At 40.5% G+C, this 14,078-nt stretch overlaps 1 protein-coding gene across 2 annotated transcripts in view; it reads right to left on the reverse strand.

The window, feature by feature from the left end:
* Positions 1 to 14,078, reverse strand: part of LOC140731786 (syntaxin-1A) — a 301,889-nt gene that overhangs the window by 121,143 nt on the left and 166,668 nt on the right. For both annotated transcript variants that reach the window (XM_073053580.1, XM_073053581.1), the window contains exon 5: positions 13,644 to 13,717. In XM_073053580.1, the coding sequence (XP_072909681.1) occupies positions 13,644 to 13,717 (74 nt within the window). The remainder of the gene's footprint in view (positions 1 to 13,643; positions 13,718 to 14,078) is intronic.

Raw genomic sequence — 14,078 nt, forward strand, 5'->3', positions numbered from 1 at the left:
ACAATGTCTTCCCTAAACAATATTACTTTAGCACCCTTTTCTCTCCTCCTTACCAAACACTAAGTATCAAGTATCAGTCCTTACTACAAACGTTTCCAGTATTACTCATGAAATTGTCACACAGCTAGTTCTACTTGCAGCTCAACAATTCTATTAATCAGACATGCTGTGTTTGTATTTGTGCATCCTGCACCTGTTTCTATTTGCTATACTTCCTTTTCTAACGCTCTCCAGCACATTCACTCCATCATGCACATCTACGTTACTGATGTTCAACTTTGTATAAATTCACGTTAGATAAACTCCTCCCCCTCTCCATGTACAAACATTGGTCTGAGCTCAGTCAACGTGCAATTCACTCCTTCTGAACAGGTGCTTCCTGTCCCAGATCTGAGCCCAACTCCCCAACAAATCTGAAGCTCTTCCAGCCGCACCACGATTCAAGGTACCCATTGATTCTTCACATCTTCCTACTTCTATTCTCATTTGTGCAGATCTTGGAATAATCAGGAGATTAGCCGTTCAAGACCCAACTTTGTAAATTCCCAGGCCCCTGAATGTCCAACCATAGGTTCTCTCCATATTATTTGCCCTCTATATTGTGACGAGAGTAGGTCTTCCCATCTAGAGCTGGCAACGCAACATCGTTTAGCACAGTGACATAATTAAATACACACAAACCTCATTTATTCTGCTTGTTCTCACCAAGCTGCAACATCCCACTCTTTCCTTTCCCCCTATTATTTATAAAACACGTCACTGAAATGTACCAATTCTATCTACTTCAATTACACCATTTGGCAGCCAATGCCACATCCCCACTCCCCTCTGAGCAACGTAATTTCTAGGTTCTTGACTTTATCTGTTTGTTCAAGTATACTTATGACCCTAGCTTTGAGCTCAGTCACGGATAGAAATAATCCCACCTCACCCATTTCAAGATTTTAAAAGCCTCTCACTTTTCCTTTCATTATTCTCTTTTGACCATCCACTCAATCTGTAATGAAAGCCACGCATTTACATTTCTATTTAACACCTTATAAATCTTTTCTGTATATTGTCTAGTGCTACCATATCCTTTTGAGGGATGGATACCAAAACTGTAAAGAGTCCACTTCAGAAATTTATGGTATTCTACTCACATTGGTATTCTAAGCAATGCACAAATCCTCAGTACTTTGTTTAGAATCAGTATCCTTATCCACTTTCTCTGCCAGTTCTAAATGATTTATACATCTCCACTATTACATCTTGTCATTCCTCTACTAAATTTAGCTTTGTTCATTCCAACTAATAAGTCATCATCTTCCTATCAAAACAATACACCCTTACACTTTGCTATAATGAATTTCATTTCATTCTTATCTGCTCACTCTGCAAGGCAATTTACTGCCTATCTTCATGCTTTCTGGTGCAACCAACCACATTATTAACTAAGGCCTCAGTTACTTATCATTTGTAAATTTTACCATTATCCCACTGATTCCAGAAGTAGGGTAATGTATATTTTTCAAAAAAATTAGGTTTCTTTTGAGATCTTGGCTTCACTAGCAAAGTGAGACATTTATGGCCCTTCCTTAATTGCCCCTGAAGTGGCGGTGAATTGCTTTCTTGAATCACTGCAGTCTAGCTGTTTGGCAGGGATTTCTAGTACTTGGGCTCACCAATAATGCACATACAGAGATATATTTCCAAGTCTGGATAAGGCATGATTGGGAAGCAAACCTGCTGGAGATGGTTTCCTCATGCATCCAGAGGCCTTGGCTTTCTTGGTGGTAGGCACTACAGTTCTGCAAGCAATTGTCAAATTTGTCTGGGCCACTAAATACAGTGGATTTTGAAGGTGGTTATACACTGTAGCCACTGAGCGCCAATAAAAGGAATGAATGTTTTGAGTGGTTGATGGGGTATCAAGCAAAACAGTTGCTTTGTCCTGAATGGTGAAGTATTCCATATCACGGATCCCTCTATTACCCCACAAATTAGTGCCAACTACCCTGAAAAAGACACACATATCCTCCTCTGCATCCTTTAAATCACGCAATATTCAATCCATTAGCCTCAATAATACACACAAATCCTTTATGTGGAACCTCAAAGGCTTACAAAAATCCAAATGCATCATATTAATGGGTTGTCTCTTACCATTTCACCACCCACAACTCTAAATAAATATAGTAGATTTTTCAACAGGGGATCCCATGTTGATGTACAATCTCAGTGATTATTTCCTGTTACCTTATTCCTTATAATGGCTTCCAACATTTTTTCCTCCACTGAGGTTGTTAATTGTTCTGCATTTTTTTCCTGTTTTCTATCTTCTTCTATAACCTGCAGGGTTTATTCTATAAACTACAGACTTCCAGAAAATGACTATCAACACACCCACTATTCTGACAGCGGGTGTAACTCCTTTATTTAGGAGCATAGCACCATATAAATTATCAGGACCCGAGCATTTACTAGTTTTCTGTGCTATTGATTATCCACCTTTATTTTATGCTAATTTCCTTTCATTCATCATCTTCATTATATTCTTGTTCCGAACATTTCTGCAAAATTGTTTGCATCTTCGTCAGTGAAAATAAAACAGTTTGCAGCAATCTAAAGCTGATGGAGAACAGAGAACAGGAAACTTATTGGGAGATTGTTGGGTAATTAGGTCAGGACATGACAAAATCATGCATGAATTTTGAGTGACAGGTGGATTGAGATAGGAGCAACGATGGCTGTTGTCATAAACACAAGAAAATCTGAAGATGCTGGAAATCCAAAGCAACACACACACAATGCTGGAGGAACTCAGCAGGCCAGGCAGCATCTATGGGAAAGAGTCCAGTTGACTTTTCGGGCTGAGACCCTTCAGCAGGACGGGGAGAAAAAGACGAGGATGGAGTGGAGGGGTGAAGTGAAGAGCTAGGAAGTTGATTGGTGGAGGAGATACAGGGCTGGAGATGGGGGAATCTAATATGATAGGGTCTTTTAAGAGACTCCTGGACAGGTACATGGAGCACAGAAAAGTAGAGGGCTATGGGTAACCCTAGGTAATTTCTAAGGTAAAGACATGTTCGGCACAGCTTTGTGGGCCGGTAGGTTTTCTATATTCTATGTTTCTAGGACTGAAGACCCTAGAAGAAACAACAGGGGGAAGAGCACCAGAGATGAACAGGCCAGGACATAAGGTGAGAGGGGGAAAGAGGGGATGGGGAATGGTGAAGTTTGAGAAATTGATGTTCATTCCATCCGGTTAGAGGCTATCCAGATGGAATATAAGGTATTGTTCCTCCATCCTGAGTGCCCCCTCATTTTGACAGTGCAGGAGGCCATGGATAGACTTTGGAATGGGAACGGGAAGTGGAATTAAAATGGGTGGCCACTGGGAGATCCGGCTTTTTCTGGCGGATGGAGCATAGTTGTCATGGCAGATGAAGTTGGTAATCTTTGCTAAAGATGAGAGAATAGTCAGAAGTTTAGCTTAAAGTTAACTCGGATGGTAAGCTTATGAACAATACTTCATAGGCAAGGAAAAGGAATGGTGTCAGTGATAAGAGAACATAATTTTTTTGAAAGGAATATCCCTCTATTTAAATAGGGAAGATAAAGGTTGTTTGGATGATTGGCAGAGAAGCTAACAAGGAGGGAATAGAATATTCAACAGTGTCTTCAGCAATGATACCAAAACTTATCCAATGCCCATTTCTGATGTCATCAAAAGAGCAACATGCAAGCGAACAATGAGGTAAGCCAAGATGCTAAAGGTGAAAGAGAAGATACTGCAATAGTTTCAAGAGTGATCAGATGGGTAATGTTAGAACTAAAACAAGAGCAGTCCTAAGCAGCTGCAAAACTGGGAAAGGCAGTGGATTTGAGTCGGCGGATTGATATTTTTTTCTGTGCAAACTTGTATGATGTATAGCTCCGGGGTTGTGCTCCCAATGGGTTTTTTGTTTGTTTGTTTGTTTCATTTAGTGGGGGTTCTTGTTTTTCCTTCTTTTTCTTTCAAAAAAATATTCTTAACACTTTATTTTCTCTTATTATTATTGATTTATTGCTTAGCTTTGTTAATCAGTTATTTGCTAATTCCTTATTGTATATAATGACATACTGACTTAATGTATCTTTTTTTTGTTAATCAATAATAATTAATAAAAAGATTTTTTTAAAAACTGTGAAAGGCATTTGTAAGTAGGGTAGATAAACAGAGCAGCAAAAGACTGCAGTTGATGGAATCCGGAGCAAGAAAAAAAATATGCTGGAGGAATTCAGTGTCAAGCAGTATCTGTTGAGGGAAATGGACAGTTGTGGTTCAGGTAAAAATCCTTCATCAGGAGCTAGTCTTCTTACCCCCACTCACAACCCACTCTCCCACCACCACCACCTAAGTGGATATGTTAAATACTAGAGTCTATAGGTAAGAGTATATTTATTTGTCAGTTTTTTTTAAATATACAGGGCCGGTAGGATGTGGCTGCAACAGATAAAGAAAAATTAAAGAAGCATTTAGACGGATCCACGAATAAGGGAAAAGGAATATATGGGCCATGTGAAAGGAGATCAGGATGTGTTTAGATTGACACTACATTTAGTCCAGACATAATGGGCTGAAGGGCCTGTTCTTGTGATATAATGTGTTGTGCAACTTAATGACTTAGTTACCACATTCCAGATTCCCTTAAATCAATAAGAACCAGGCACAAATACTCCATATTAAGCAAGGTTGGGAACAAAGTCTACACAACCCCCATCCAGATATTTCAAATAGAAAACACACAGCTATCACCATTACAGCAGAACACAGGTAAGGAGGGAGCGATACTGAAGCTGCGCAGTTTCCTGAGCATCCAGAATATCTCATTGTTCTTATTATTGAAATTCTGAAGCAGTGCAAAGGCTTTGAATCTAATTGAGACGTTCAGGAGAATGAGTTACGAGGAATTAGAAATGAAACTAAATCTTTGGCTTCGATTTTTATGATGTCAGAGTGGAATTTCTGACTAAGCAATCACTTGAATAGGAAATATGAATATTGAGTAGCTTTATGTTAAAACATTGGTTCATTTCAAGGATAAATAGGTATAGTTTGCAAAATACCATTTCAAGAAGAAATTAGCACTGGTTTATAGCCTGGAATGACAGTTAAATGCAGACAGTGAGATGTCTTCAGGCACAATAGGGTGTTTGTAATCTTTGTAAATGGGTGTACTGTGTAGGTGTACATCTATCCATTTCTATATGTTCACATGTATACATAAAGATTTGTGTCTATATTCATGTATTGATGGATGGAAACAATGCACTCACATATTGTATATCAGCTTACTTCAAATGCCTCTTGAATCCTATTAAAATGATTCCTATTAAACTGATTGCCCAACTTCCCTTTCAGTCCCTTATAATTGCTGACATTGTAGATGTTCCTTCTCATGAACTCTCTTCACTTTCAAAACTCTGTTACCATTGCTGCAAAAATATTTCCACTGCATAACCAGCACCGCTAATTCCAACTTTCCACGTCAAAATCTTTGCGATATTGTAATTTCTCAGATCTACAGCCAGTTGTGTTTTCCTCATCTCGTATTGGAAATAATGAACAAACCTTCAATTAGGCTCATATTGGCCTAATAAGTTCAAATCTGCTTTAGCTGTTGTGACATTGCTTGTAGCTCTTATCCACTATCCCTTCTTGACCTCTGTTGTTTCACACCATTTCCCTCCTTTGTTGAGCTCACTGTGACTGAGTTGCTTGGTTTCATTATTCATCCCTAATTAACTGCAGTAAAAGATTCCATTTCAACCCATACAGTTAACCCTGGACTTCCCTGAGGAATTATCCTTGGTCTAGTTTCACAGTCTTTGCTCTCATCTATGTGCTACTGAATTCTGCAGAAATTGTCAGCTTCCATGTGTTAAACGCTACCATCCATTTTAACCATTGTATTACATTTATCCAGCACCATCTTTGTGAAATTAGAGTGTAATAAGATTGAAAATATAATTTTTGCACCTTAATCCAAGCTCCACATCCTTAATAAGCTTTATTCTCATACAAAAGCAGAACGTTTACAGCTCAGCATCATATTTGACCTAAAGCAAACCATCCTCTTGCAATCTGTGTCATCCGCTTGCTATTTAACCTTTCCTTATCTACTACAGAAAATTACATTTATGCTAGTATCCTGCAGACTCAATCATCCCAATCATCTCACATCTGCTTTAGCATTCTCCACCTTGAATAAACTTATGTTCACCCCTAAATTAGCTGTCTGTACGTCAGTCCCACTTCATTCTGTTCACCTACTGTCACTGCCTGGAGAGTTACACTGCTATGTTCCCATGTCCTAAAAGGTCAAATTTAAAGTGGTCATATTTTTGTGTAAATCTGACCATATAGCCTTGAATTCAGGAATGATCTCTAATTCTCTCTCATCTATCCCGAGCTCTCTCTTTCTCCATACCTTCCCCCATTCCACCAACACTTAAGCCCACCTCCCACACTGACTCACTCCCATTCCAAACATTCTTGAACATTCTGCTAACGCTACAATAAAAAAGGTCAGTAATTTTTCTAAATCTGTCTTGCTGGATTTGATAGGCTTCATTTGACTTCAGGTGTCTTTAAAGATGTGCTTGACACCCGTATTATGCTACTTTATTAAATACAAATTAGAAGTACATAAGGGATGTTGGCACAAGCTGCATATTGTTAACGGCACTGAGACAACATTGCTTTGGTAAAAGATTGCCTGCAGTCTGAAGTAGGCCACCCAGTGGTGTAGTGACATCCACGTTGGACTTTGAACCTGGCCAGTTCCTTGCACGCTTTCCATCCGTGCTGGGTTGAACATCGAGCTAGCAACTCAGCATCGTAGAAAACAGACAAAAGCGCTGAAGAAATAGCAAGGCTGCCACCCGGTGCGCCAAAGGGACAAGTCTTCTGAGATCTTGCTTGCTGCCCCACAGAATCCTGAATCCCTGCCCAGCACAGTGTAACTCCCTTGATGAATATCTTCTGGCTTTTCTCAGTTTCTTGCACACTCAGTTGTGACAGTGTGGCATGTTTGTGGGCGTCCACCACTTGCACAGCTTGTGTACGTCAATTACACAGTGATGCTATCAACTCTGATACTGAGGAACTCTGTGTAAGATTACATTATTACAAACAGATGGAAGCATAGAAAAGTATAGTGATAATGCAAGTGAAAGACAAAGAGACACTACATTTTAACAAACAGCAAAATTACGCAGCTTCTTACTCCCAACAATACAGGAAAAAACCTGCAGTCTGGGGCTTATGACTGGCAATAGATCACAATGGATTAGTCTGACCCATTCTTCAGTGTGTATTAGATTCCTTGACAACACTGAATGCTATTTCTCACGGTGACTTACCTCTCCCTGGACAATGACAAACTGCAAGGTCATTGGCACATCGATAGTAACACTATTCTCAGATCAGTCTTTAAATCTGTTTGTGCAGATGCCAGTAAGAAGCAACCTTCATTCATTACAAGTCCAGTCATTATAATATCAAAATTTACAGATGTTGAGGAGTTCCAAAGGCTCGAATATGAGAAATATGCACTGTGATCACAGTCGCTGTCCTCATTTTAAGTAGCTAACACATATTGCCATTGGAATGAAAGTGCTCTCACTGGCATTGCCGTGTTGAGCAAATAATATTACTGAATAATATAAACAACAGCATGAACAAGTGATTAAAACTTAAATTCATGTTGTTACATTTTTCAGATATAATTGGACTCAGAGCGAGCATTGGGGTGAAGAAAAAGCAAACAGTGCATCTGAGACTAGTACTGTTGTGCTGACTAGTTTAAATCAACTTGGAAATTATTCAGCACAAGGCTCTATTTCAACTCGTACTCATGGTTCATTTATATTCAGCTTATAAAATGCTTGCAGTGAAAATCAAAATGCCATCATACACCACATCATAGGGTTCAGCCACTTCATGAGGAGACTACACAGCTTATGCGTGAAATGTCTGGCACCCACGGATTCTTTGGCTGCTCAGGGTTGAGGAACCGAAAACCCCTCACACTGTAGAGGGCAGCAAATTGACTTTGCAACTGCCGCTCGGCGCAGATTGTCCCCAGGCACCGAGACAGGCATTGACTCATTATTGATGCTTGTGCCATTTTAAACTGCACTCCACTCCCGTAGAAGCAAACCCAAATACACTATCAGAGGGCCCTAAACTGTGGTAGAGTCTGCTGGCCCATTACAAGTGCTCCCACTCTAAATGTTTTTTTAAAGCCTGAATTTACTCCATTTGCCTACTTACATACTTTAACAAGGAGTCTAACACCGATTAGCAATTTCAGCTTTGAATACTGGGCAGAACACGAAAATGGTGTTGTTTAAACTAAATATTTATACAAGCTTTAAAAACCTCTTCAGACTCTCCGGGTCAATATGATGAGACTGCCATTAATAATAAATAACGGAAGGCACTAGTTTAGACTGGAAATGGAGTACCATTGTGTAGAGTCAAATGTAATGTAATACTTAACAGCACCAGCATGAAGTTGAACCTTAACCCTGTTAAATAAACAGCGACTCTGTACAATTGCACAGTGAGTAACCCTTAGCCTGAATAAACAATGGAATATAGTCACAGTTGGTGAGCCTAATGCTGGTGAATAAAGTTTACAGATTTGGTGGCCACATTAATTTATATGGCTTTAATCTTGTTACATTTTGACCATTTTCAGAAGGTGTGAAACCAGGGATGAGTCAATAGTGTTGCTATTTCTATAATCTCACAAAGCAAGTACCTTTTCTGATGCCAAGGACATTTATTCGAAGAAAAATTTGTTGTTCAGTATTTACCCAGCAACCTTAAGGATCAAGATTCTTCCCATCTTTGGGAGTATTGCCAGCGGCTTTTCCATTTTCTTTCATGTTGGCCTGGCAGGGGCTAGAATTCAATGGAGCTGCCAGAGGGACATCTTGCAGATATCTTTGGATGAAAGTCAAATATCATGTTGTATTCCCCACCCGCCCCATCCAGGATCAAGGATGCCGCACATCTCAGGCAATCAATTCATTTCTTCCGGAACATATCCTTATTTTTCTTTGGCACACACAGCCCTTAGGCAATTCAGAAACCTCAAGAATTTGTCTCTAACTTCTAGGGATCAAGTCATATTTAAGTATAAAACTTTCAGGTAACTTTTTTGGGCATCAATATTTGCTTGCGGTACTACAAAGAATCTGACTCTCACACCTTCTCATCGAATCCCACTTGATTCGACCCCAATAGCGCTCAGGAAAAATAAATCACACTCAATTTCAATTCACATCTTGTTTATTTCATAGACATGGGCCCCACTTCTCAAAACTCCAGAAGAGCGTATGTTCCCCTATTTATTCCTGATGTCTAGGTTTTAAAACAAACAATCCTGACGCTCCAGTTTAAGGCCATTTTCATTCTGGGAGCAGCCACCTAATATGACTGGCATATTAAAAACTTTCAACCAAAATCAGCTGGGTTTCTTGCAGCAACCAGCAGAATTTGAGTGAGTAGGTGACACCATGTCTCACCTCATCACAGATTCTTGCTTACCTATTAATTCAGATTCATTTTTCATATATACATGGAAACACACAGTGAAGTGCATTGTTTGTGTCAACAACCAACATAATGTATGGGTGGGTTAGCGGTAGACCACAAGTGTGGCCACACATTCTGGATCTAAAGTAGCATGCCCACAATACTCGGCAGAACAACACAGAGCACAACAAGCAACAAAACAACAACAGCAAAATATGCACCTTTCCTCCCTCTCACCACCCACACACACACACACACACTCAGACAGTCCTCCTACTCCAGGACAAGCCTCTAGTCTTTGGGTTTCAACTTCCAGACTTCTGACTGATTTTCAAGTCAAGTCAAGTCAAGTCACTTCTATTGTCATTTCAACCATAACTGTTGGTACAGTGCATAGTAAAAATGAGACAACGTTTTTCAGGACCATGGTGTTACATGACACAGTACAAAAACTAGACTGAACTACGTAAAAAAAAAACAACACAGAGAAAGCTACACTAGACTATAGACCTACACAGGACTGCATAAAGTGCACAAAAACAGTGCAGGCATTACAATAAATAATAAACAGGACAGTAGGGCAAGGTGTCAGTCCAGGCTTCGGGTATTGAGGAGTCTGATAGCTTGGGGGAAGAAACTGTTACATAGACTGGTCGTGAGAACCCGAATGCTTTGGAGCCTTTTCCCAGACGGCAGGAGGGAGAAGAGATTGTATGAGGGGGTGTGTGGGGTCCTTCATAATGCTGTTTGCTTTGCTGATGCAGATGCAATGTATAGTGTGCACGCTTAGATTGGGCTTAGATCTTAAGTATCGATCTCTTTACTAGCCAATAACAGGACCCTGAACTCCAGGGATATTTCTTGCTATTATGGTCACTGATTAAATAACATTGTCTGAGCCAGTAGCTTTATTATAAACTGGTGAACTTCAACAAGTGCTAAAGATCTCGAGTACAAAATAATTCTAATTCTTGAGTCTCTGGTTAGGAGATTCTCTCATTGTACTGTTTCTTGGATTATGACTTTTCATTGCATTCACTCACTTATGGATACAGATATTAACTAAGTGTATCTTAAAATCAAGAGATTTTGCAGATGCTGGAAATGCCAAGTAACACATACAGAATGCTGGAGGACGTCAGCAGGTCAGGCAGCATCTATGCGAAAGAACAAGCAGTCAACGCTTCAAGCCAAGACCATTCGTCAGGATTGTAAAGGCAGGAGGAAGATGTGAGACTAAGATTGGTGGAGGAGGGGCAGGAGGACAAGCTGGAAGGTGATAGCTGAAGGCAGGTGGGTGGGGGAGGAGGGGATGAAGTAAGAAGCTGGGAGGTGATAGGTGGAAAAGGTAAAGGGCTGGAGAAGAAGGAACCTATTGGGAGAAGAGAGTGGACCATGGGAGAAAGGAAAGAAGGAGACGCCCTGGAGGAGGCGATAGGCAAGTGGGAAAAGAAGAGGTAAGAGAGGAGCTAGAGGGGGGAATGGAGGAAGAGTGAAGAGGGAGGAGGATAAATTACTGGAGGTTAGAGAAATCGATGTTCATGCCTTCAGGCGGTAAGCTATTCAGATGGAATATGGGGTGCTGCTCTTCCAACCTGAGAGTGGCCTCATTGTGGGTGTAGAAGAGGCCATGGACCAACATGTCAGAATGAGAATGGGAATTAGAATTAAAATAGTTGTATACCAGTAAATCGTGCTTGTTGCTTGGTGCTCAACAAAGTTCCTAAGCTGGAAGGACCGTTTGGGTAAAACACTTCACCTGCAAGACTGTTGATGTCATCTAATGAAAATTGGGTATCTCTTTGTTGTGCACATTGTTCCACTCTCAGGTTGGAGAAGCAATACCTCATATTTCATTTGAGTAGCCTCCAACCTGATGGCTTGATCGATTTTTCCAACTTATGGTCATTTTTTCTCCTCCCCATTTCCTCTTCTTCAGTTTCCCACTCTGGACTCTTACCTCTTGCCTATCACCTCCCCCTTATGCCCCTCCTCTTTCCCTTCTTCGCATGGTCACTCTCCTATCATATTCCTTCTTCTTCAGTCCTTTGCCTTTTCTACCCATCGTACCCCCCCCCCCCACCAGCTTCTTACTTCATTTCTCCTCCCCCACCCTCCTGGCTTTAGTTATCACTTTCCAGCTTAACCACTTTCCCTTCTTATTCTGACATCTTCCCCCTTCCTTTCCAGTCCTGAAGGAACGTAAACTGTTAATTCATTTCAAAAGATGCTGCCTCCCCTACTGTACTGCTCCAGCATTTTGTAAGTATACCTTGATATCTTTTAACTCTTCAAAATAATAGCACACTAGTCTTGGCTTAGTCAGGTTTATCTTAAGTAACAAAGTTAGACATTTGAAGACAAAATTGAGCAGTTTTAAGTTGATTGTTTCTGAAGATAAATATTTTGCCCTTCACTAGTTCCAAAGAAGTTCAACATACATTTATTATCAAAGTACGCATACGTTATACAACTTTGAAATTCTGCTCCTAACAGGCAGCCATGAAACAAAGAAACTGAAAAAGACCGTCAGACACCCGATGTGCAGAGAGAGAGAGAGAGAAAAAATCACATCACGCAAGCAATGAACACAAGCAAATAGCATTCTGAACTGAAGTCCACAAAGAGGGTCCTATCCCCAGACCCTTAGCTCAGTGTAGAGTGGAGCTGCCAGCTGAACTGGCCCATTCCTCATCCTGGATCTTTTCAATCCGGCCCAGTGCCTGAATCGTTGTCCATACATCGGGCTCAGAGGGGGTGATAACAATTTTTACTGCGACTAGATTATTTCCAGAGGACACCCAAGTCAGCCATGCACTGAAATTGCAGTTGAATTAAGCCAGATGAGCGTGCCCTTCACGAGAATACTGTCGAATTCTAAGTGGCAGAGCTGTGTCTTTTGTAACTGCCTTTCATACTGGTGCCAGATCATCAATGAAGAGCATTTTCAGAATGAAATCAGTGTTACTTCTCATTCTAGCCCTCACCTCCCATCTTGGCTCTGATTTCGCACTGTTTCTGTTCTGGAGGTTGAACTACGCTCTAGTTGTGCCATTGTTTACCTCCACCCACAGCATGGAGCACATTTGAATCCAGCAGAAATGGAGGATTAGTGCCAACTGTGAGTTGTGGCAAGAGGTGGGCAGGGGCCCAGCAGTGAAGAGTGCCAGTAACAACAATGGGGAAAGGGAATGCAACATCAGCATGAATGGGAGGTGGAACAGCAGAAGTGAAGTAGGACAATGCGATTCATGAATAGTGCAAGGGAATTGGATGCACAGTGTGTAACCATGTGAGTGGGTGGGGAGAGAATGCCATCATGGTTGGCAGGGAGTGAAGAGTGCCAGTCCAAATGGCAGAAAGACAATACAAGTATGGATGTCAGAAGGAGGTAACAGCATGCCAATAACATGATAAGGTGGCACAATGACACAATTGCTGCCTCACAACGTCAGAGGCAGTCCTGACATAGGGTCCCGTCTATGTGGAGTTTACATGTTCTCCATGACCTCCAAGTATTCTGATTTCCTCTTGCAGTCCAAGGATGTGTTGGACTGGTAAGTTAATTGGCAGCTATAAATTTGCCCTAACGAGTGGGTAAGTGGCAGAACCTGAGAGGAGCAGATGTGAACGTAGGGAGAATAGAGAAATGGATTTGCATAAATGGGTGGGATGTGGTTGACACGGACTCAAAGAACTAAAGGGTCCATTATGACCCCATGATGAGAGCACAAGCATTTGCATCTTTGTTACACAGTTGAAGAATATCATGTCGCGTGGCAAAGGAGATTATCAACACCGATATGAATGATCGTGTATCGAGCAGTATCACTGTGAAAACAGACTTGTAGGCTAAATATCACTGCTTGATGTTGACGCCTTAAACTGCAGATAGTAATCCTCTCATTAAATTCCTATGAATGTGATAGATGGGGGGGCTTTACCACACTTTTACGACTGAAAGGGAGATCTGAATGTGAATAACCTTGGTAAAAACATTGCTCCACTGTCATGTTGGCGTTTACAGTATATAACTTAATAGAAATACAGAGAAATTCAAGTCACCGACCTGCGTCTTGCGTATTCTCAAGTCGGCTGAGGATCTGTTCTGTCCCTCCTCTTGTTCTATGCTTTGTTCAATACCTGAGGAAGTAAAAAGGAAAGACTAGAGTTATCTAGCAGAAAAATACTTTTATAAAATCCATCAAGAACTTGCTGCAGGTCAGAAAGCATTAATATACAATTACATACTATTAATATATAATTATTAATTGCATAATATTGATATATAATAGCATTCATGTATGCTAACCACAAATTTACTGTGGAATTATCCAATAATCTTAAATACAATATTTGTATACATGCAGTATTAGTGCAGACATGCAGGTGTATGCATACATATAATATTCAGGTTGGCTTCCCAAAATATTCTATTGAGCTTAGCTTGAATGTGTAATTACTCTGATACTTAATGTAATGCTATTCTCAGAAAAGCAACGTC

The sequence above is a fragment of the Hemitrygon akajei genome, chromosome 8, assembly GCF_048418815.1.
Source record: "Hemitrygon akajei chromosome 8, sHemAka1.3, whole genome shotgun sequence".
NCBI lineage: Eukaryota > Metazoa > Chordata > Chondrichthyes > Myliobatiformes > Dasyatidae > Hemitrygon > Hemitrygon akajei.